The 24,917-nt window shown below is 47.8% G+C and overlaps 1 protein-coding gene across 6 annotated transcripts in view; it reads right to left on the reverse strand.

Annotated features, from left to right (window-relative positions):
- MTMR12 (myotubularin related protein 12) overlaps positions 1-22,747 on the reverse strand; it is a 69,248-nt gene extending 46,501 nt beyond the window's left edge. For all 6 annotated transcript variants that reach the window (XR_014062517.1, XM_081521419.1, XM_081521418.1 and 3 more), the window contains exon 1: positions 22,489-22,747. Coding sequence is in view for 5 of the 6 variants with exons in the window: in XM_081521419.1 (XP_081377545.1) it covers positions 22,489-22,656 (168 nt within the window). In the remaining variant the exon portion in view is untranslated. The remainder of the gene's footprint in view (positions 1-22,488) is intronic.
- Positions 22,748-24,917: the final 2,170 nt, after the last annotated feature.

Genomic DNA, 24,917 nt, shown 5'->3' on the forward strand with positions numbered 1-24,917 from the left:
ACAAGGAAGGCCGTTTTAAGGAGTCTGGGCTTTATCCTGTGGGCTGTGAGGAGCAAGGAGTTTAAGCAGAGGAGTGCACTAAACACATGGTGTTTACTATCCGCAATAAATGTCTTTCAGGTAACAGGGACTAAGTCAGAAACCTGGGTGGGTTCTGGCCTGCAGAGCAAGCAGGACCATCTGGGCAAGTGTCCTGGCCTCTGGGTACCCACCGAAGAGAATGGAATCAAGAGCTGCACTGCCTGCCTTATGATCACATCATGACAGCGCAGTGAGCCTCAGTATCTGTGCTCTCAAAGGAGGCAGGGTCCGTGGTGGCTTGCCCTCACTAGAACGGCAAAGGAAGACTCCGGCAGACGAGCCTGCCACTCTAAAACATGGGCACGACAGGGCACCACGATCTCAGAGGGGAGAAGATAAATCTACCAGAAGCATTTCCTTGGAGAAAAAAGGAAAGGACTGGAGACTTTTTCCCCTCGTGGAAAAGGGGAAACTGGAGACTCACCCTTGTCTTTTTCAAATGCCCCAGAAGCTTATTACACATTTTTCACTTTAAGAGTAGGGACTCCTTGGTACTTCCCTGGTGATCTAGAGGCTAAGACCCAGTGCAGCCAAATAAATAAATAAAAATAAATATATATTTTTTAAAGAGTAGGGACTTCTCCTCTTCTCTGGAATAATGTTAAATACATTTTGACAATGGCAACAAGTTGCTGACCAGAAACTGATTTGAGAAAAAGGAAAACCCACCAAGCAGCTAGGTCATGGAGGAGCCACATTATCTCATGAAGTGTGTGGGAAACTGCAGCACAAGAGGCGGTGGCAGAAAAACTACCAAGATTCCTAACAGTGCTTGACTTCCTACTAAAGCTGCCACTATTCATCAGACTTCCTTCAGCTGCAGACAGGGAAAGGAGAGGTCAGAATAATGCAGTAAGATACACACTGGTGCCGACAAGCTAGTGTTCAACAAAAAGGAGTCTAACCACCCAATGCATGTGAGCCCTTGCCTCGAATGCCACTAAACAACTTTGTGTGAGTGTGTTGTCAGCCATTCAGTTGTGTCCGACTCTTTGTGACCCCATGGACTAGGGCCCACTAGGCTCCTCCATCCATGGGATTTTCCAGGCAAGAATACTGGAGTGGGTTGTCACTCTCTTCTCCAGGGGATCTTCCCAACCCAGGGATCGAATCTGGGTCTCCTGCATTGCAGGCAGACTCTTTACCATCTGAGCCACTAGGGAAGACTAAACAAGTAAACAGCTTTACTTTTCCAAAACACAGATCATACAGCAACCTCAGCTATTTGAAACACTGCTGAAAATCCCAAAGTGAAAAAAGACTTCTGAGTGGTAAAGACAGGTGTGTCCAAGTTTGTACACAGCAATCAAGGCCCTCCACAAGCTGCCAGTCTCAGCTTCCACTTCAACTGCACATGTTTAACTATAATAATAAGTCACACTTATTAAGCTCTATGATGTGCCAGATAAGTACTCGTCATAAGTATCTCATTAATCCGCACAACACCAGAATTGGTATTGCTTCCATTTTACAGATGAAGAAACTGAGGCTTAAAGAGGTTCAGGAACTTCCCTTTAATAGGAAAATAAGTCACTAACCAAGGGTTCGGCCCAAGCCCTGACTAACTCCAGAGCCCACATTCCTTGTTGCTGTGTTCCAACAAACATCGTCTCTAGTTTCCTACCACAAAAGAAAAAACACGGTCACATCCATTGCATGTAACAGAAAACCAGTCTCCTGCTACAAAACTCATTAGAACAAATTAGAAAAACTCCCTTAAGAGAACTGTACTCCACTGTACAAGGCTTTGCCTCATACAGGACAAAAGCACGTGAAAGCAAATGTCAGCTGCACTCCTGAGAATCTGCTGAGAGACTGCAAAGCAGCCTGGTTGTTTTCACTCCATTGGTTCTCAGAGAGTGTTTTCTCTAGTGTCTTACCAAGTTCATATTCAGGATGCACACATCTCATAAGTGTGGTGGACCTAGAATCTTGGCAAAGGCAGAAAAAGGGAAGGCTATGCAGGTTGACCACTGATCTTGAAAAGAATGGGGTGGGGGTCTCTACCATGAAGCTCTCCTAGGCCAGATGCTTGTAAATGTTCATGTCAACCCTTCACTGCTTACAAGGGCTCTGAGTCAAAAACCAAAGTTGTTATTCTCAGTTTAATTTCATCCAGGCAGAAGGGCAAATTCCAAGAGGCAACATAACATCCCTAAAGGTTCCAAAACACAATTTCTTTTGATCACATCTGGCACCAAGTGCTAAAAAGACATAATACAAACATTTTTAATTCTTCCAAGTCACTCCACTGCTCTAAAATGGACACTTAATACTCAGTTCTCTCCACTAAAATAGAAAATCTGAGGGGGAAGATGCATTTGTGGCTACATATTAGGTGGGAATTCATGTGTATCTCAGAACAAAATTTACCTTTTTTTTTTTAAAGCAGAGTTGTATTTTTAAAACAGCATAGTACTAAGAATTTAAGTTTTGTCTTTCCCCAAAACACTAGTTTTTCTAGTTTCTCCAAACTTCTCCCTGTGCAGGTACTGAAAACAAATAATATGGACTTGAGGCAACAGTCCAAACCCAGCTCTGGTACCTACAGACGTCAACTTGGGCTTGCCGTTTAACCTGACTGAGTTTGGTTTCCTCTTGTGTGAATGGAAACAATACTACCTAGTATGAGGATATGAACAGAAATGGGTGTAAACATCTGGCATACATATTCAGTAAACGAGATCTGTTACAACTACCGGACTGAGCAGAATCTGTCCTTCTTGATTCCTTTTTTTTTCTCTTCCTTTCCTCTGATGATTAAATAAAGATTTCAACATACTAAAGAGCTGCAATTATTTAAGATTCTGCATGAGCAGAATAATTTCAGCTTCTCTTGTCAATCCTGTTTCCCACATTAAACGAAACTGACTCCACTCAGGAGACTTCTCAGTTCTTTTTCCTGTGGATCAGAAAACTCCTGCAATTAGCAACACCCAGATTGGTCCTAATTCCATTAGACTTTGACTACACAGAACTATCTGAAGTCATGGAAAAAGAAATGGCCTTTTTCTATTAATAGGACTTGTTTTCTACAATGAGTTAGGTCTGGTCATTTGGTGTCTTTTCTTCTGCAATAGAAAGTACTCTGAACCCACTTACAAGCCCCAAAGAGTAAACTAACAGCTCCCTTAAGAGAACACCACATCCGAGGAAGAGACTGCTCAGGCATAGCGACAAAAGGAAAGTTTTCTCAACTGCTGAGTTTATTCAAAGTAGGTTAAACTGAGAATTCCCTGGTGGTCCAGTGGTTAAGACTTGATACTTTCACTGTCGTGGGCCTGGGTTCGATCCCTGATAAGGGAACTAAGATCACACACACACACACACACACACACACAAAGTAGATTAAGCTACTCAAAGTTGGTCACAAACTGAGAACAAAAACTTATATAAGCACCTTCACACTAGAATTTAAAGAGCCATACTGCAGGCTAATATCACTATATCTAATATCTACATCACTAATATCTAACCTGTCCCTGTTTATCACTTCAAAAACAGTATAAATAAGCACCATCACTATCAACCATCCCTGCACCCCTGAAATCAAAATATACACCAGTCCTGAGAAATTACCTAGGGGACTCCAATAAATCAGGGTGTGTAAACAGGAGTGAAAAGGAAACCCTCCCCTCAGAAAAAAAGTGAAATTCTCCCTTTTCTCTGGGAAGCCACATGTACAGGTGGGGGAGAAGGCAGGGGACACAGAATGGAGAGTTCTCACATCTTATAGCTCCTTTGCCTACATATTTTTATAGTATTTTTTTGAACTCCATAAGAAAAACACAGAAAGAACTAACAAATATGGAGATAATATTTTAATATTTCAAAGTGGTTTCTTTTTTTGAGAAACAAGAGTTTAACATCTGCTGTTGCTGATCCTGGGGGAATGAGCATAGCTGAATGGAGAAGAGGGGAAGTGGTTAACAGTAAGGCACAGCCCACGTCTGGATGCACCGAGGGTTACAGGACACGATGAAATTCCCACGTGTACATCCTCCTCCTGATCAAGCTGAGTTCTCAGCGTAATGAGCTGCTGTCTTCATGGGCAAATTTACTGGGCGAGTGATTAAAGGCTATCCAACTTGACCTTTACAACTGGATGAGAAAATACAATCTCTTCCTTACTGACATCACAAATTACTCCATCGTGACTCAGGGGTTGCTGGTGGACTGCAGAAATCACAAGTGTCCACGTCAAAGCGGCTACTCTCGAGGGCCAGCCCTTACTGAGGCTGAGAGGTGAATAATAGTAACAAACATTTCTAGAGCCTTACGTGCCAGGCACTGTTGAAAGGGCTTTATACTTATTAACTCATTTAATCCTCACAGCAAGCCTTGAGGGAGGGCTCTTACACCCACTCTTCCCTCCACTCTGCAGGTGAAGACACTCAGCTAGCATGTGGTGGAGATGAAGTCAAACCTGACGGCTGGCTCAACCTGCGTTCTTACACGAGGCCACATGACTTCTTCTGTGGAATGAAGGAAAAAAAGGAAAACAGCACAGGAAGATCAGTGAATGCATCTGCTAGACAAGCATCAGTGAAAGAACCCAAAGTGTTCCTTGTTCAGTCGTGTCTGATTCTTTGCGACCCCATGGACTGTAGCCTCTGTCCGTGGGATTTTCCAGGCAAGGATACTGGAGTGGGTAGCCATCCCCTTCTCCAGGGGATCTTCCGACCCAGGGATAGAAGCCGGGTCTTCCACATTGCAGGCAGATTCTTTACCGTCTGAGCCACCTGGGAAGCCCCAGGAAAAGCCTCAAATTGTTGTGGAGAGAGAAAGAGGCTGCAAGAGAAAAAAAAAACATCTACCCCCAGAAGTAACGGCTGCTGCGTGGGGAAGAACTCGGGGGCTTCCTCAACGTCAGCTGAGAGCTCACCTCTTGCGACTTACTCCACTCCATCCTCCAAGGCCTAGGTCTTTCAGTGTCACCCCAACCAACCCTCAAGAGTTCCATGAGAACCTTGTGAGGTCCCACACTCCAGGAACGGCCCCAAGGCAAATAACACAGTACGGTCTGGGCTACCCTGTGCTTCCCTGCAAGAGCATGTCATCTAGGAGTCCCCTTTACACCTCCTTCCCCTTCACCCTTAGTATCCAGTCTTTGACCAAATCCTATCGGTCTCGCCTATTACAGACACCAGAGCCCAGGCTCCTCTCTCACCTCCACCAGGACCAGCCTAGTCCAGGCTCTCGTCGTCTCCCACCTGGACCAGTGCAGCAGCTTTCCAACTGCTCAGCCTGCATCTGACCCTGACCCTTCAGGACACAGGCTGCTCTGGGTGACTGGTGGGAGGAGGACAATGACCTGACAAAGCCCGCCAGGTTCTGCAGTCTGGTCCCTGCCTCCCTGCCCAGCCAGGTCTCCCACAGTCCCCTCCTCAGTCTGCATGTCAGCCACACCGGCCTTCCGTCAGCCTCTCATATCTGCCAAGCTCCTTCCTGCCTTGAGTCCAAGCCCCTGCTTGGAATGTTTCTCCTCTCTGCCCTGTGAGTTTCTGTGTACCCATCAGACCTCAGGACAAGGGTCATTTCCTCTGGGAAGCCTTCTCTGCCATCAGGTTCTTTAAGCCCTGTGTCTCTCTCCCTCTTAGCACTTGTCACAATTGCAGTAACACATTTGTTTACGTAATTATTTAAGTCTATCTTCCCATCAGTTTATAAACTCTTTTCAGGGCAGGCTCTCTGTCTGTTTTTCTGTTCACCATATTCCCCCAGAATCTAGTGTGTGCACATGCGTGCTGAGTTGCTTCAGTTGTGTGTGACTCCTTGCAACCCTGTGGACTGTAGCCCACCAGACCCCTCTGTCCATGGGATTCTCCAGGCAAGAATACTGGAGTGGGTTGCCATGCCCTCCTCCAGGGGATCTTCCTTACCCAGGGATCAAACCCATGGCTCTTATGTCTCCTGCACTGGCAGGTGGGTTTGTTACCACTAGCTCTGCCTGGGAAGCCCCAGCACAGGCCTTGCAAACAGTAAGTGCTCAAAAGATTTCACTGAGTAATTTAGTTAATAATGACTTTAAGTAATGAGAGGTTTTTAAACCACTCCAGCCAGGGCCAGAGAAACATTTGGAAGATTAAGAGACAATATCTAGGCTTGAGCATTAACATGGGCAGCATCACCAAATGCTCTCATGTTACTGGGAAAGAACATTCCATTGAAGACTGTCACACATATGATATTCATCCAGAAAGACTGGAAGTCATGAAGCCTGTCCAGTGAGAGAGGCAGGGCAGCAGCCACCATGGATGGACTTGGCGTCCTCCCAGGATCTCACAGGCAATTCAACCAGCGTCCAGGGACGGCTGCTTCTACCCTCTCCCTGTTCTCTGGAGCAAGTGGGAGCTTCTTAACTGTCACCTGGTTTCAGCAAAGGGCCCTGGGCTCCCCCTTAACCGTCCGCTCCTTCTAGCCCAGAACCCTTCAACTGTGACACTCCCTGCCCAGCTGCCTAATCAGCAAATGGCCACAGTCTTATTTCCGGAGCTGGACACGTGGGATAAAATCCCTTACTGACCCCAATTGCGTATCATGTTTAATGCATAAGAAAAGGTGGTTAGGAAAGTACAGTTTTTTTTAACAATCAAGCAGAACTGGATCTACTAGTTATGCTGACAGACTTTTTTCTCTGCCACAGGCCCGAAAAGGAACTCAATTGGAAAGTGATGCAAATTTTCATCAAATGGGGTGTTAACCAAGGCCCCTGTGGTTTGTGCAGCACCTCTCTGAGTTGGGACAGAGCTTGCTATTAAGACACAAGAGAGTGGCAGAGACTGCCAGCTGGCGCTGGTCACAGAACGTCTAAGTCTTCAAACCCGGGAATCCTAGAGGCCTGAATTCAGTCAGAACAGCGGCCTGAAATAAATGGAGGGCAGTTATGCCAGAGGAGTGGGATCAAGGTTGGGGTTTTTTGGTTAATTGCTTATTTCAGTATTTACCCCAATGCTATGGCCACCTTTGTTTGTTTGTTTTAAAAGGGGATAAGGGCATAAACAGCAGGTCTTCCAGTTTCCGTACATTTTACCCCTCAGATCAAAAGGAGCTACCTCTGCTCCTGCTGTGCTTGGACAATCAACAGTTCCCAGGACTTGCTGCCCTGACACGGCCCAGGAACCCTGCCCAGCGCTAAGCCAGAGGCACTCCCATCTGGCCACTTGTGTGCCAGACAAGATGTGAGAACTGCCACCCATTCTCCAGCAAGCGTGCGGCCCAAAGGAGACACACCCACTAAGACCCACCTCACACAGCTGGCTCAGCTTGGATTTCTTTTCCATTTGTTTTTAAATTGTGGCAACAGTCACATAATATAAAACATACTATTTTAACTATATTCAACTGCACTGTTCAGTGGCACTAAGTACATCCGCCTTGTTGTGCAACTGGTCCAGCATTTAAAAGGCGTCCACCTGATCTCTCAGACTTTCGTCTCTGAGGAGTGGCAGAGAGCACAGGGCTGCAGTGAGCCTGTGGAGCGAAACCAGTGAGTCAACACTCAAGCTGCGTGTCTGGTTCCTCAGAGCTGCAAGGTGGACCTGCCTCCAATGGATACTGACTGATTTCAACAAACAGCTTCCAGGTAGGCTAACCACCAAACGCCCGGGATAGAAGACGGAGAATTGACTTCAGCACTCAAGACATTTAGATAGACACATAAAAAAATAATAACTGGAAAACTGGGGAATCAGGGCTATAAATATTCATTCATTATGCTAAGTCACTTCCGTCATGTCTGACTCTTTGTAACCCCATGGACTGTGGCCCGCCAGGCTCCTCTGTCCATGGAGATTCTCCAGGCAAGTATACTGGAGTGGGTTGCCATACCCTCTTCCAGGGGAATCTTCTCAATTCAAGGATGAAACCTGTGTCTCTTACGTCTCCTATACTGGCAGGCAGGTTCTTTACCACTTGCGCCTCCTGGGAAGCCTGTAACATATTAATATAAGACACCGAAAGAAGGTTCTCTTTTTACACATCATCTCACTTCATCCTCACAACTCTTAACTGACATTACTGCTCCCATTTTAGAGATGAGGAAATCGAGGCTGACCAAGGCTAAGTGAAGCGAGACCTTGAGCCTGGGCCTGCCTGCCTAGCGCCGTGCCCTTTGCTACAACAATCTTGTGCCTGCCTGCCAACCACATCCTCCCCAGCAACACTGTCTCCTCCCCCTGGCCTTTCAGACACTCTTTCACCGACTGCACTGTCCTTTCTTAGGCACCTGCTGTACCAGCAAATGCAGGCGTGAACACAAGGCACAGCCCCGCCCCCCCAGAGCGCACGGGGGTCCGACAGCAGCACAGGCAACAATGACGACACATGTGTCGGGGTACACCGGGGGGCGGGGGGGCAGGCAGGCCACGACGGGACACGGCACAGACACCTAACCACATTCGGAGGGGAGGCCAGAAAAGACTGCTCCCCTCAGGAAGTGTCATTTAGACCGAGACCTGAGAATCAGCAGAAATGAGTTCCGGGCCAATTAACCAGCCCACTGTCTGGCTGTTCTTCCTCGTCTCCCTTCTGGGCATCTCCTCACAGGACCTCTGCTCCTTGGGGAAACTCTCCAGCAAACTCTCCAGGAGGGGATGGCCCTCCTCCCCTCAAACGGACCTTTACTCCAGATTCCTCTTCAGGGATCCAGATCTGGACCCCAGACAGCCTCCTGGCCACTCGCGCTGGAATGGCTCTCAGACCCTCCAAATTCCCATTTCTAAGTCAGCTCATCACTTCCCCCGTCCCTCCCTGAACCTGCAGTCCTCTGGACTCCAGCCCCACCATCCGCCCAGCAGTCATTCTCAGCTCTCCCCTGCCTCTCGTATTTCGGTCTGCTGTGCTTTCTTAACAGCTCCAGAAGCCATCCACGCCCGTCGGCCCTGGCTGCTGCACCTACCCCCTCCACCATCAGGTGTACCTTGCACACTCCTGTGATTACCGTTGCACGGCCTCTGTCCCGCCCCCGCACCCACAGGGCCCCTCATCCCCCTCCCCAGCCCCGCCCAGCCAATCTGCCATCCACCCACCGTCACACAGTCCAAGTCCTCTGCAAACCCTTCTTACACTGCAACAGTCCCTTTCCTTGTCTGTCTCCCCAACGAGAGATGCTAAATGGGGGCTGGAGCTGTACTTTTCATATTTTTAGCCTCAACAACTAACATGCTCCTAGATGGCAAACTGCCAATAAAAGTCTACTGAAAGCATGCATAAAAAAATACAAAGAGACATATAATTCTTGATCCTGATAAATATTTTTTAATCTGAGACACAGTTCTTGAGACAATTCTATTCAAATTGACTACTTAATATTGTGAGTCGCTGTTGTACACCTATAACTTACATGTGTGTGAGCTTAGTCATTCAGTCATGTCTGCCTCTTTGCAAGCCCATGAACTGTAGCCTGCCAGATTCCCCTGTCTGTGGAATTTCCCAGGCAAGAATACTGGAGTGGGTTGCCATTCCCTTCTCCATGGGATCTTCCAGACCCAGGAATCGAACCCATGTCTTCTCCGTCGGCAGGAGGATTCTTCACCACTGAACCACCAAACCACCTGGGAGGCCCAACTTCTATAATATTGTACAATGACTATACTACAAAAGAAAAAAAAAATTTTTTTAATTTTAAACCTTAAGAATAAATAAATAAAAACTACCACCTAAATATGTGATTAGTGGCAAGTATTACTGACCTTTCCTCACACCTCTCCCTTAGCTGGCTTCCTGAAACACACTCTAGTCTCATCGGTAGGGCAGGGGCATATTCAAAAACAGACTCTGAGTTGGAAGCCTGATCACTAAGGATGGAGTCTAGAGACTGAGTGAGTCTACCCACTGTTGAGGTCTAGGAAGCTGGAGAAATCAAATTAGGATTTGTTTCCTGGAGCCGAATTCCAAGGCTGCTGGCCCCTGACGCCTGGACAGAGGGCTCCGCGCCCCGCCGAGCCAGCCTGACCAGGTACCAGCTTTGCTGCTGACCACAGCTCGACTCTACTAACAGTACACTGCCTTGGCAGGTGGAGACAAGCAACAATTACTGTTACAATAAAGCACGACGTCAGCATCTGACATCCAGTAAGAGGCAAACTGACGCTCTCTGTCTGGACTCAAGGTCCCAGACCACAGACATGAGGTGGTTCGAGACCTGGTCTTTAAGGACTCTGCTCATTACGCATCATGCAAATCAGTTCTCAGCCACAAGCAGTGTTCATTTCACAGGGCGAGCTGGGAACTCTCAGGAGCATTTGAGGCTAAACATCCATTATCCACAAAAATGGACGTCTAACTTAAACACGTAAATATGTAATTAGCGGAGGTTTTACTATGTCCTCTTTCACATGCCCTGTGTCATTTGTCTTGACAACAACCCCATAAGGAATTTTCATCCTCACTTCACACATACGACCAGTGAAGCTCCAGGAAGTGAGATGATGTGCCTGGGCTCAGAGGGCTAAATAGGTGGTAAAGCCAGAACTCAGGACTTCAGACCCTAAGTTTGGTCCTTCTGATTCGTAACTGTGATTCCATAAGAACTTTATTAAGACATAATTCCCATACCATACAATTCACCCATTTAAAGTACACAAACCGAGGTGTTTATCAGTCCACTCACAGGATTGTACAACTGTCACCAGAGTCAACTCTATAACATGTTCGGGTACACAAAGGTGCCTATACCCAAGAGCAGTCACCCCGTTCTTCCCACAGCCCTAGGCAGCCAATCTTAAACTTTTCTCTTATTACAAAATAGTACCATCAAGTGTCCCTTCGACTGTGACAAGTCTCCAAGGCAGGGGAACAGGCAACGACCTCCCACGGCGCCCTTACCCCGCCCCAACAGCTGAGCCAGACTGACCCATGTGTCATTCTGAATCCTTTCTCTCCCATTTAGATCTCCTGCTAGTCCGCCTTATCTCAGATTTTTCTTGAAGGAAGAAAGTAACTGCTTGCCAAGATAATCCACGGTAAAGCCCTCACCTGTTTTGACAGCTCATCACCTATTGCACAGCAGTGGAAGGTTACTTATGCTTCTTAGCAAGGATCACTCTTACCAGGCACTCCCCAGGCCTTTAAATAATCCAAACCCTTTATCACATTCTCCCTGGTAGGAAACTCAAGCTAGAGAGGAAATGGTGAGACCCGTGTGGCAGCGTAAGCCTCAAAACCCACAGATCTGACCTCGCCAAAGAGCTGGCTCGATTCCAGAAGACAGGGCCTGAGCTCGGGAGCTGCCTGAGGAAGCTAAGGGCGGCCCAAGACACATCATGGGCAATAGCTGGGCCTCAGGCATCTACACAGGTCATCAATCTACCAACCTCAGCACCACAGTGACAGTGAAAAGGAATATTTTTAGGCAAAACACCTCATGTCAAAGCAGACTCTTGGGGCACAAAGACCCAGAGTCAAATCAGTGATCACACCAAGGTTCCTCATATAGTTCTCGACCTTGGCCCCCAAAGCTCACTCTGCAGGAGAGGTGAACACGACCTCCGAGTGAAGGGCTCACCAGCTATCTTCTGAGGCCCTCTCCCGGGATGGCCCTGAGCTGCCGTCCATTCACCCTCCCTGAAGCCACCGTGAGCTCCACAAGGCCACGCTGAGTGGTGGGCACTACAGCCCTGCCCTCGAGGAGCTTACAGTCCTGCTGGGCAAATAAGAGCCACAGACACAGAGCAACTTTGCGCAAAGAAGTAGACAATAAACGCTCGACGGCACCATCAAAATCCATAGCTACAGTCAGCCTGAACCACGGACACAAAGAAGGGAGGCTGCCAGTCACGAGGAAAGACTTCTTGGGAACATAAAGTGGCCGAAGGAACAGGAGCCCGCGGTTCAGCCTGGTTGGGGGCCTTCACACTGCACCTCTCACACCCTCTCTCTTCTGGTCTGTTTCTATTCTTGGGCGGCTTCCTCTGTGATTTCATTGGAAACAACAGTTCTCAAGAGGGGCTGAAAGAAGAGATGCTAGTGAACTGAAGTAAAATATAGGTTCCTACTGCAGGGCTCCCTCCCACTCGCACCTCCCCCACCAATCACACTCACACCCCCTTCCCCCGGCCCCTGGGGGTCATATCTGAATCTCTAAAGCAGGACTGAGGACAGTGAGTTTTGAAAAAGTTGTTCAAGAACCATGCAGTGGTTTTTTTTTTTAAAAAAAAGCTCCTTGCACAAAATATGTTTAAAAACACTTGCCTAATCCAGGAAATGAGACCCAGAGAGGTGAAGGGGCTTCCTCGAGGACACTCAGAGAAATGGCCACAGCCCAGGGTTCCTGAATCCAAGCTATTGCTCTATCAACAAACCAGAAGCAGGCAGAATCTGCGTGAGCCTGGGAAAGGTGCTAAGGTTCAGAACAGTGAAAGGGGCAGGGGGCATGAAGGACCCTTAAACAGGAAAATGACACATCACGGCGGTGTCCAAAAGGAACCTGGCTGTGATGTGAGGGGTGTCTGGGGGAGGGGGGTTCAGAAGGGAGCAGTGGCAGGTGGGAAAACCTGTGTAAGGTAAGCAGCTGTGGCTGGTGGTCCCGGGCATGAGAGGAGATGCTTGGTCTGGACCACACAGGACTGAGGAAACTAGAGAGGTGTTGGCAGTAGCTGGGAAGGAGGGAAGCGGAGCTGAACTGGAGGCAAAGGCCCAGGACCTAATACGCTGCCCAAACCCCAGGTCCCCCTGGAAGCCCCGAGATGAAGGGAGATACTGTTATAGGAGGACAGAGAGGGCATCCATGAAAGAGCTCACTGAGAAAGAAAACCGTGCTGGAAGGGAGATGGAAAGGGCACACACTGTGGGTACGGCAGGATCCCACAGGCGGGACGGCGCCCCCGGCTCCAGACACACGCCTCTGAGAGGGCAAGCAAAGAATGATGCTCAAAGGAACACAGGTCATGTCTGGCCATTACCGGGACCTGCTCTAGTGGCCAAAGACAAGGACACGTGAACGAAGACACACAGCTGCGGCTTCTGGAGTGAAGACTTAACAGCAAGTACCGCAGTTAACATTTCCTAAGCGTTTACTATAAGCCGAGTTATACTGAGTCAGCAATTCTCCATGGAGGGCCTCACTTGAGACTAACGACACTTGTATGGGCTGGATACTATGACCTTTATTCCCATCATACAGACTAAGAAACTGAGGCTTAGAGAACTTACATACCCAGCCTAAATCCATACAGCGAGTAGCAAAACTCTAATTCCAAACCCATGCCCCTAACCCCTCATGACACTGATAGTGAGGAGGGCAGTGCTGGAATGTACACAAGCGCTAGGAGGGGTCAGGGGCAGTCACGGGACCACCAAAGTCTCATTTAAGCTAACTGATGGGACCAACAGCAGCTGCAGAAACACATGGCACTGCCTTCTGGGTGTCCCCTCCTTGTCCCCCTCCAGGGCTGTGCTGTGCTTAGTCACTCAGTCGTGTCCGACTCTTTGTGACCCCATGGACTGTAGCTCATTAGGCTCCTCTGTCCATGGGGATTCTCCAGGCAAGAATACTGGAGTGGGTTGTCATGCCCTCCTCCAGGGGATCTTCCCAACCCAGAGATTGAACCCAGGTCTTACACATTGCAGGCAGATTCTTTACCATCTGAACCACCAGGGAAGCCTGAGAATACTGGAGTGGCTAGTCTTTCCCTTCTCCAGGGGATCTTCCCTAGCCAGGAATCGAACCGGGGTCTCCTGCATTGCAGGCAGATTCTTTACCAGCTGAGCTACCAGGGAAACCACCCCCCCACCCCCCCCCCCCCGCCCAGGGCTGCTATGTATAGGTGCTAGGTCAGCAGAGAAGTTCGCAAGGAGCTGAAGGCCTTGCGGCAGTAGCTCTTCCATGATCTTGGAGCAAGAGGAACCGGGGCAAATGAGAAGCTGCCTACAGGCTCACCAAGAGCCAGGATGACCTGTACAGCAGCATCCACAGAAAACAGGGAACAAACTGCAGGTCCCAGCGGTACCCCCGGATTCTACTCTTCAGGACCTGCCGCACTCACACGCCCGCGTGCACCTTACATAAGAGATGAAGACAGACGGTCCGACCACCTGGTCCCCACGCACCTGTGAGTCTTACAACTTGTCCCTCTTGCCTGCAGCCTCCTCCTCCCCACACCGGAGCCCACGTCAACGGTGCCCCTTCCGAGTTCCACGCAGCCTCCCAATGAGGCCAGATGCTGCCGTGGGGCCGCAGTGGGCCCTCCTCCGTGCCTGGGAGCATCGTGCGCTCCTCCCTTGTCAACAGGCAGCACCTACCTCCACGCATCACGGCCATCTGTCGACATGCCATCTCGCCGACAGAATGTGGGCCTTCTGAGTGCACAGACTGCTTTTTTCTCTCATTCCTAATTCTAACACGGTGCTTAGCAAATGGTAGCGACACACTCAATAATTCTCCCAATTCAAGTTATTATTTGGGCATACATGGCGTTTCTGCTCACGCTCAAAATAAGCCTGCCAGGAAGATGGGCACCCGACGTTAGATGAAGAAACAAAGGGAGGCACAGAGAGGGGAAGTCACACCGGGAAGCAGATCTCAAGGGATTCAAGCAAAACAGGGATACGATCTTATGTATGGAGAAAAAGGTAGAACACAGTGAGATTTTTCATCCAAAAAACTGGGACCATTCCCGTCAAAGGCATTCTCCGGAATCTTAAAAAAAAAAAAAAACCCTCTCAGCAAAAACAAGAACAAACAAACAAACAAACCCAGCAGTTCAGGATCACTGCCTGAAAAGGGGGCTGACAATCTGTCACCAGGGAAAAGTCAGACTTCAAAATATGTCACCCCTGCAGCCAGTGCTTTCATACACAAGCCCTGCTTTTCTCCTGGCTGAAGCCACCCTCTCCCCACAAAGCAAACAAGTGAGAGCTTAGACTCCTCCTCTAACAGGCCGCCCACCAGCTAGGTGTACAAGGACTGAAGCATTTCAAGTCAAAACAGCACCCGATCTGGCTACTGCCTTTGGAGCACGTAAAGAGAATTATTACTCCCAGAGGTGATTTGATTTTCCTTACTCCTATCTTTGGTAAATCATTGACCAGATGTGATAAATGCATAAAATGTGGCCTATGATGGAGAGACTCAGAAATGAGGAGAGAAGAAAAAAATAAGTCCACAGAATGAATCCAGCAAAATGTCAAAGGCCAAATGTTAACAATGAAAAAAAGCCGACCGCTCAGTGTTCTCATTAGGTTGGAATTTTAAATATAATCAAAGCATTCTCAAAAGTAGAAAGGAAATAAGAAAAGAGGAAAAGAAACTCAGAGATAGTGAAAAACACTCTAAGAAAGAGTTACCACACAGCGAACTTTCCGGGCACAGTGCCGTGGCAACAACTGCAACAACTAAAATACTCCACTGTCATTAACACCTTAGCTTAGGGAAAGATTTCTGTATTCTAAGACTGATGGCTGAGTACTTTCTGGAACCCTCCAGGGGGCTCCTGAGTAACAGTAACAGTGAAAGCCCACATCTCCTGAAGGTTACCCAGCTAGCTGCCAAGTTCTCTGCAAAGCAGCACCCGCTGTGCACAATCACAGTTCAGATTCATAAATGTTCACATATACCTATCAGATAAGACAGATGTCATTATTTCCACTTTTCCAGTGAAAACACAACTGAGGCTTGGAAGGGCTGGCCTCACGCATAGGTAGCAAGATGGAGGAGTGACACGTGGTTGCTTTCCCTGGAGAGTGACACCCAGGTACACAGAGGGGACTAGGGGAAGGGGGAGGCCCTGTGGCCCTTCCAGCTCTCAGAAAGGTTTGCTCACCCCTGGAGTCCCTCTCCATGTCTACCTCCTCTCTTCTTCCTTACGAAGCAGCAGCAGATTTAGAGGTTGGCAGAATTATTCCGGTTCAATCCTACCTCCCAATCTACCTCAAGAGGCTGATTCTAAGGGATTCATTAAACTGCAAACCCTCTGTTCTCCTTGGGGTCTCTGAAAAAGCACATCAGAAGTCACAAGTGTGGACTATAGTCCACACTTGGTGGTCCAGTAGTTAGGAATCCACCTGCCAGTGCAGGGGGCACGGGTTCAATCCCTGGTCTGGGAAAATCCCACGTGCTGCAGGGAAACTGAGCTGTGCACTGCAATTACTGAGCCCACACACCACAACTACTGAAGCCCATGCACCCCAGAGCCTGTGCTCCACCACAGGAGAAGCCTCTGCAACGAGAAGCCCTTGGACCACAACTAGAGAGCAGCCCCCACTCGCCGCAACTAGAGAAAAGTCCACACGCAGCAATGAAGATCTGGTGCAGCCAAAAGTAAATAAATAAAAATTGAAAAAAAAAAAAAAAGGAAGTCACATGAAAAACTGAAGGTGGCTCCCTGCTGGAAAAACAGCTCTTAAGTTTCTGCTCTGCTGACAGGAATCAGTGGTACCACCTTCAAACACAACTACCACAGGGCAGGCTATAAATTTTTACACATATTGTGTTTGCAACCGTGTAAGACACAGACCAAGCCTGGACACACTAAAAGAAAAAAGGGAAATAATCACTTTGGTTATTAGGGTAGCATAATTAACAGTAGTTTCATTTTCCCAACTTCCAAAGTCGGCAATATTGTCTTTATCATAAAAATAAGGTATACATCTTTTATAGTGATAAAAAAAAATTTCTGGCCCTCTAAAAACTGAGTTCTCTCTGACGCACACTGTGACACAGGACGGTTTCCTGTGGAAGTACTCAAAGGACAGCAAACATTCTGCTGAGCATGTGCAGAGAAGGATCCAGAACTTCTAAGTTTCTAAGCATGGGTGTCCCACAGCCTGAGACTCTAACAGCACGGCTGGTTTTAACGTCAGAGACAGAAGCAGGGTGCAGAAGAGTGGTGGCCACAATGGGGGCTGTTGCAGTGGCCGCTGTGTGGCTGGCTGCAGGCAGGACTGCCTGATATTAGCCTCCTGACATCTTCTGGTGCTCTGTCTGCAGAAGCTGTGTGGTGCTGGAAGGGACCCAGGGAGATGCCGCAGGAAGCACATGCAGCAGAGAAAAAGCAGAAGCTCTGGACAGATCATCAGGCTAAAGCCACAGCTAGGAAAGTGGTCGTTTCAGGAAGAACTCTTCATGTCCTTTATTAAAGTCTGTTAAGTCACTACCGATGACCTCGAAGCTCAAGGAGAAAATTCTGCCCTTAGAAAAAGTAGTTGGGAATGGAGAAGAAGTCACAGGATCTTAAAGTAATGGATCTAGATTTTGCTTTCAGAGGTATTCCTTTCTTACTAGAACTGAGGAGGGAGGTCTGTTTTAGGATAAGCCAATTTCTTCTTGTCACTGACCCATCAAAGTCATCAAAGTTGGTATTAACAGTCCAATATCGTCGTGTTCCACCAAAAGATAATCTCAATCATTTCATCTGTTCTGGATCCTCAACATCTAGAACAGTGCCAATCACCAGCCAGTGCTGAGTAAGTACCTGTTGAACAAATTAATCATACAGCCAATGAGCCCCATATCAGCTCATGATCCCCTGGTGGACAACCTAACAAAAGCCAAGAAAGAAACTGCTGCTAGAGAACCGGCAAGAGCACGCTCATGTGCAAACACCAGGCATGCCTACAAGTTGCTTCACTAACAGTATCCCCGGCATACACAGAGGGATAAGAGAATGACCCTGGTGTCCGACCACCCTAGTTTAAATCCTGGCATCAACCCTTGCCAGCTGTGACCCTGAGCAAGGTACTCTCTGGGTCTCACTTTGCACGTCTAGACACAAAAAAAGAGAGGTCACGGTAGTATTCACTGCATAAGACAGATGAGGATGAAATGAGATAAGGAGTTTCTGGGACACAGAAGTGCCTAATCAATACCAGTAAAAAAATTTTTTTTAATTTTAATATATACCCACAGTCCTAGCTCTGGTAAGCATTACAGGATCACAGGTTCACCTCCCCCCACCAAAAGAAACAGCCCTAAGTGAGGAAGAGGCAATCAGATGCATTCTTCTCCCTGGGGGAATCAATGAAAAGCATCGGCTCTTAAATCTGGATTTTTTTTACTTTTCTCAGCCTTCACATCTCTTGTCTGTTCTCCCCAAATCTACATAAAACCTTTCCTGAACTCCTGTGGGTCTGGCTTAGTCACAGGCACTGCTGGCCTCAGGAGACAGTGGTTAACCCTGCTCTACAAAAGCACTGTACCCGTGGGCAGGACAATTAACCTTAAGGGGCCTCATTTCCACATCAACAGAACAGACCAAGAGTTCAGGGGTACACTGGATCATCTCTACATTCTCTTCCAACTCGAAAAATCCACAACTAAGTAACTAATAACTATTATTAGTACATTCAAGTCAAACGCTGACCTAAACTCAACTAGAAAGTACATCTTAACCATATTTGGCATACCACACGAACACGGGCACAAGTAGGGCAGACTCGCAAAGCTGCTTCTTCCTGGTCTTAGTTTCAGAGGGCAACACACAAGCACCCCGAGGCGTTTATTCAGCGCTCTCATCACGAGAGAGCCCGTTCTTATTAAAGCAGAACTTTCTTGTAGGACCACCATTTGATGGGGTTTCCCTGGTGGCTCAGCAGTGAAGAATCCGCCTGCAATGTGGGAGACCCAGGTTTGATCCCTGGGTCGGAAGATTCCCTGGAGAAGGGGATGGCTACCCACTCCAATATTCTAGCCTGGAGAATTCCATGGACTGAGGAGCCTGGCGGGCTACAGTCCATGAGGTCACAGAGAGTTGGACATGACTGAGCAACTGAGCACACACACACAATGGTGCTTTATTTATTAATACAAGCTGCCAGGTGCAGACAGTAAGCATTTCTAACCACTAAGAATTACCAAAGCAGAGCTTACCATTTCAAGGTAACTGAGTAGAGAACTGACAGTCTTAAGGAAATCAGTTGTCCTTCAGTACCAGAGAAGGCAACTGACCAGAAAACCATTTTAAAACCATACTACCTTCCTGGCCTCTTTGTGCTACCTAACATCTCCCATCACACTGTCCGTCTCTGTTGAGGAAAAGGGGTCTAATTTAAAAAGAAGTTACAGGTTGACAACTGACATGGAAAGACATTTGTAATATACATTTCTGGTGAAATGGGCAGATTATAAAATAATGTGATCAGCAATATTAATCCCATTTTGGTAAAAAAAAAAATATATATATATATATATGCCCTACACACACATCTCACAGGATACACTCCAAGTCACTAATAAGCTTGCAATTTTTCTGTAAAAAAAAATGTTGCTTATCTACATTGTCTTATTTTTCTACAATGAACACTAATGGTTTCTGAAATGACAATAATTCAAACAGGTGTTTTCTGTATAAGAAAAGAAGAGCTGGCACCCAGACTATAAGCTAACACCTCACTGAAGCAGAGCTCAGCATCCAGGGTTCCATGGCACAGAGGCAGCTTGTGCCTGGGCCTATGCTGGGGTGAAGGTGCTGACATGTTTTCAGGTACCAGCTATTGGGTATCACCAAGACTGGCCCAGCTCTCTCCCTCACCTCAGCTTCCAAAACCATAGACTCCCCATTTACAAAATTTATTGATGTGCCACCCTCTGGCAGAGTTTACAAAACGCGACCAAAGTTCCTAAATTACAGTTCAAGATTTTAACTTGCACATTCACTGATTTAGGAGAATCAGTGACAGAAAAGCCAAGTTACTGTGGCAGAGATCCAATGTTAACAGAGGAAGTAAACTCCTATCCCTCATTTTAGGCCGTCCAATGCCAACATTTTCTGATCACAAGAGAAAAAAAAAAGCCATTATGTGTAAAAGCATCATCTTCAAATACTTGTACACAGTTAAACCTTCTGCTTTTGATAGAAAGTGCTAACTCTTGATAGCCTCTTTGGCATACAGAACACAGATCCTGTTAAATCTTACAAGATCTGATCAGTGAAGAACAAGTTCATCAACTGGGCACAGGTACCATAAGGCATCTTACATCCTGAAGGCTGTTCTGGCGGCTTAGTGATCTACCAACAAAAAGAGGTGTAAGGAACTGCAACCTCCCAGCTAACAAAAGCAAAGCGCGTACAAAGAAGTGATGGGAAAACACACATGAAAAGCACTAAAGATGAACTCGACACGAGGGAAAGGAATAGGAACAGCAGAATGACAGTCTTCAGAAGGACTTCTATTAAGTGAGCCAACAGAAGTTTATGAGACCCAGGGCTCTTAGAGACAAACAGCTACACCTCAAAACTGCTCACATGTATTTCCGATAATGTAATGGCTAGCAAAAGCTAGATCATACTTAATGACAAATTGCTCCCTCATTTCTTCATTCCCTTATCTTCTAAAACTCATCTACAATTTAGGTCAGAGCCTTATCCTCTGTCACAAAATATTTTTAGAGACAGATTTCAACAAAGAAGCATAGTGTCTACACAGTATTATTTTATTGCGAGGAAAGAGAACTGCCAACTATAAGGATCTGAAAAATATAACCACTTCAGGCTTATTTTGGGGTTGACCCACACCCCTTCCCTAATTATCCCTCAAAGGAAATATATCAGGAGCTGTGGGCAAAGAGGGAAAATATGCCTAATTACAACATGTGTGCTTGGTGGATTAAAAATTGGAACATTCTTGAACTCTGGCCACATTTCAGAAGACTTTCCACTCCCAGTCAAATCTCACTAAAGAGGAAAGGTTAAAAGATCAGTTGTATTTCAACCAGGGCTCAATCAAAAAGACACAAAGAGAAACTGACCACATTACTTACCCTCGATACTATAAGGGGAGCCTGCTGAATATTCAAGATGACCCTGACTCCTTATCAAGCATTTACAGAGGAAGTGGTTTTTATTTTAAAATTAGGACTAAAAATAAGAAGAGTACTCTGCACTGGAAAAAAAGACACACATTTGAATTTAAAGATACACATGCAAAGGCTTCAGGCCGCTGGTGGTTTTATAGAAGCACTCCCTGATGAAGACCTCTTCTCATAGCCCACCTGCCTCTGCGTTACAGAGGTGGGAAGACAGCACAAGAATTTGCCAATGCTTCTGCATCCGTTGGTGATTAAAGTGCTAAGAGAGGAGTAGGGAAAAAAAACCCTTCAGAAATCAAAAATGAAAATGCATCTAATGAGGCATTTGGATCAGGAGCTCAGCGTGGCCTACAAGTTGCAGCCTAACTTCCTCTCCCAGGACTCGGGGATCCTTCAGGGCTGGTTTCCTTGATGGCCCTCCAACACTCCAGACTCTACCCTCAGATCCCAAGCATTCTACAAGTCTGCTCAAATGCCCCATGTGCAAGGAGGAAAAGGGGGTCTTTTATTTTCCTGCCATACTTTTCAACTTCTAATATACCATATAATTGAAAAAAAAAATTAAAGTGTTAGTCACTCAGTCATGTCCAAAACTCTTTGCAACCCTAAGTACTGTAGCCCTCCAAGCTCCTCTGTCCATCGGGATTCTCCAGGCAAGAATACTGGAGTGGGTTGCCATGCCTTCCTCCAGGGCATCTTCCCGACCCAAGAATCCCACTCATGTCTCCTGTGTCTCCTGCATTGGCAGGCAGGTTCTTTGCCCCATGAGCCATCAGTCAATCCCTATTCTTATCCCACTTGCAACTTCTAATATACCATATAATTACTTATATCTATTTTACAAATTGTTTACTCCTCTCTCCCTCAGATAAGCTCCCAGAGAACAGGGATATTTGTTCTGTTTACTGATGTATACCCCAACCAGTTTAGGACAATGTTTGGCCCTGAGTACGAGCTCAAAAAATATCTTCTGAATGAATGAATGAACTTGACTGTAAAACTCCAGGAGGAAAGCAAGAAGGGGGTGGAAAGGCTGATGGTGAGGGAGTGAAATAAAAGGGGGAAGAACTGACATAGGGGAATTTACAAGGAAGAGATAGACACTGACTGAGGCCGGGACCGATCCCACTTTCTCCCAGCAGTGCTGAGGGGAAGCGGGAAGCAGGGCACGGGATCCCGCCAGCGGCATCAGATAGCACTCTTAGAAGCAAGCAGCTGAGATAAGCAAGCTCTACAGACTCACTGAGAAATTCCGAGAGAAGGGCAGACCCACCCGCCGGGATTGCAAGCTCTACGCAGGTCCCCAGGGTTGGCGGGGGCAGTCAGTCCCCCCAGCCCTTCCCCTCCTGTGATGCCCCAAACCCCAGCTCCTCTCTACTGTAGCCAGGAGCCAGCCGGGCCGCAGGACCTTCCCGGCCAGGGCCCCTTCACCTGGGACCCGGTGAGGCGGGCCCTGCACTCGAGCACCTGCCCGCCCGCGTCGGGGAATCCCACCCGGGCCCGTCGGGAGTCCCAGCGCGCCCCGGGGCCCTCATCCCGCTCGGCTCCCCTCCGGCACACGAGCAGGAAGCGCTCGCGGCCCTCCGGAGGCAGGGAAGGGGCTCCCGGCGCCCCCCGCCCCGGCCACTCCAGCACGACGCCCCGCCAGCGCGACGCCCCCTCACCTCGGGGCGCACGTACGACACGAAGGAGGGCTTGGGCGCCTTGGTCCCGCCGCCACCGCCGACTACCCCTTTCCCCAGCATACCGCCACACTGGGTAGCAGCAACGCGCGGGAGCAGAGGCGGCCGCTCGCAGCGGCCACCAGCACTGGCGGCCGGGGCTCCGCCCATCCCCAGGGCTGAGGCGGCCACGGCGCCGCCCGTATCCGGCTCCGCCGCCGACACCGCTCGCCCCGCCCAGGCCCGCCCGGGCCCCACCTCCTCCGCGCTTGGGCCCAAGCAGTAGGGAACCCGCCGCCGGAGGCCACGCCCCCTCCGTTCGCGACAGGCGGATCTGATTGGCGAATAGTCGCCTTCCGAGATAGGCTCCGTTCCACCCTCTTGCGGCCAAGCCCGCCCCCATGCGTTCTCTGATTGGCCAAAATCCTCGCCGGCCGCGCCCACGCCAAGCCCCTCCTTGAATGAACCGGGAGGGATGTTTTCTCTGACCAATCCAGAGCGTTCTCTCCAGATTCCCCGGCGATTGGATAGCAAGAATGTCGCCGTCGCCCGGTGATCCTGCGGTCACTAAGTTGTGAGCGTTGGTTCACTGCAGTTGTTCTCTTTCCTCGCCCTTTTGGAATAAAACTTGCGAAAACGTAGTGTATGGAACCTCACCGAATGAGTTTCAAATCCCCATCAGTGATCTTCAGGCTTACTATTTTGAAAAGTGAAAGTAGCTCAGTTATGTCCGACTCTTTGCGACCCCATGGACTATACAGTCCATGGAATTCTCCAGTCCAGAATACTGGAGTGGGTAGCCTTTTTCCCTTCTCCAGGGGGAAGATCCCAGGGATTGAATCCAGGTTTCCCGCATTGCACGCGGATTCTTTACCAGCTGAACCACAAGGGGAAGCCTTACTATTTTAAGTGCAGACAAAAATGAAACAAATCAAGTGCTAGGCACTTAGGAATAGGTTTGAATGTTTGATCATAAAAGGCCTTGTAGACCTCTTTCTCCCCAACTTTTTTGTTTTTTTATCTGTGGTTCTAACAATATAAAAGCCATTAAGAGATTTCTTTTATTCACCCTCCTGAGTTATCAACGTGTTAATCGCTTAGTCGCGTCCGACTCTTTGTGACACTAGTGTCACAAAGAGGAGCCTGCTAGGCTCCTCTGCCCATGGGCTTCTCCAGGCAAGAATACGGGAGTGGATTGCCATTTCCTTCTCCAGGGGATCTTCCTGACCCAGGGATTGAACCTGGGTCTCCTGCACTAAAGGCGGATTCTTTACCATCTGAGCTATAGGGAAGTCCTAAGTTATCAATAAAACCCTCACTGTTAGTGTAGATTGCAAAGAAAGTGTATTTAACTTAGACGTTTGACTCCAAGCATTGTGTTAGACACAGGTGAATAAAACAGGACCCAACTCTCAAAAATTCAGTCTACTGGAAAAAACTAATAATAAATATTTGCAGTTACCTTTGTTGGTGTCAGACACTGGTAAGCACTAGTCTCATCAATAACTAATGCTGTTTACCCTCTTTATCTCCATGACTGCCCCACTACCAGCATCAAAGCCACTCCAAGTAAACATAAAATCTAAGCGAAAACAAATGTGCTTACTTTTGCAATCATAGTGTTGTAGCCAGGCGTTCCACGAAACAAACTCGGAAAGACAATGCAGATAGTGGAGTGCAGTTTATTACACCGGCAGGCCCAAGGCAGAGTCTCCTCTTAGCCAAGGACCCCGACCAGTTTTTGTGAAAACTTTATATACTCTAAGAGTACTTGCTCAAACCCACCTCCCCAAATTCCTTGAAACTAGTCTGGACAAGGTAAAAGAGAGATACGATCAAAGTTAACCCATGATTCATGTGTCATAAGCCTAGATAGTTAAACAGTGGACATTTATCAATAGGCCTGTGGTCATATCCTGATAAACATAATGGAATGTACGACTTTGTTCGGTTACAGGGATAATTAGCATATTCTTTTAGGCGACAGAGAGTCCAAGTACAAGTCCTGAGGCTCTTTCATCCCAGGGGTCTGGTTTTCCATTGGTATGCCATTTCTACAGACACTGGGCACAAAGTTCAGAGTCCTTTGGGAGGGTGACCATGCGTGTAGCCTAATGTTCACAGCCTGGCCTAAGATGGAGTCCAGCTCTCTGTTTCCTCCTTCAATAGTTTAGGACAAGTCCTGTGGCCTCATTTCCACCAGACTGCCATCCTTCAGTCTATCCAGTACAGCAGTGCTGGAGCCACCAGCACTGCATTATCCCAGTTCTCAAGTGGAAGAGCAGAAGCAAGTAATTAGCCCCAGTCTCACAGACAGAGCTGGGATTCCAACTCAGGTGTGTCTGATTTCAAAGCCCAAGTTCTAAACATTATAATTACACAAATTAGGAAGGAGCACAATAAAGTGAAAATGTTAGTCGCTCAGTTGTGTC

The sequence above is a fragment of the Giraffa tippelskirchi genome, chromosome 8 (genome assembly GCF_054371585.1).
Source record: "Giraffa tippelskirchi isolate mGirTip1 chromosome 8, T2T-mGirTip1v1.2.pri, whole genome shotgun sequence".
In the NCBI taxonomy this organism is placed as follows: domain Eukaryota; kingdom Metazoa; phylum Chordata; class Mammalia; order Artiodactyla; family Giraffidae; genus Giraffa; species Giraffa tippelskirchi.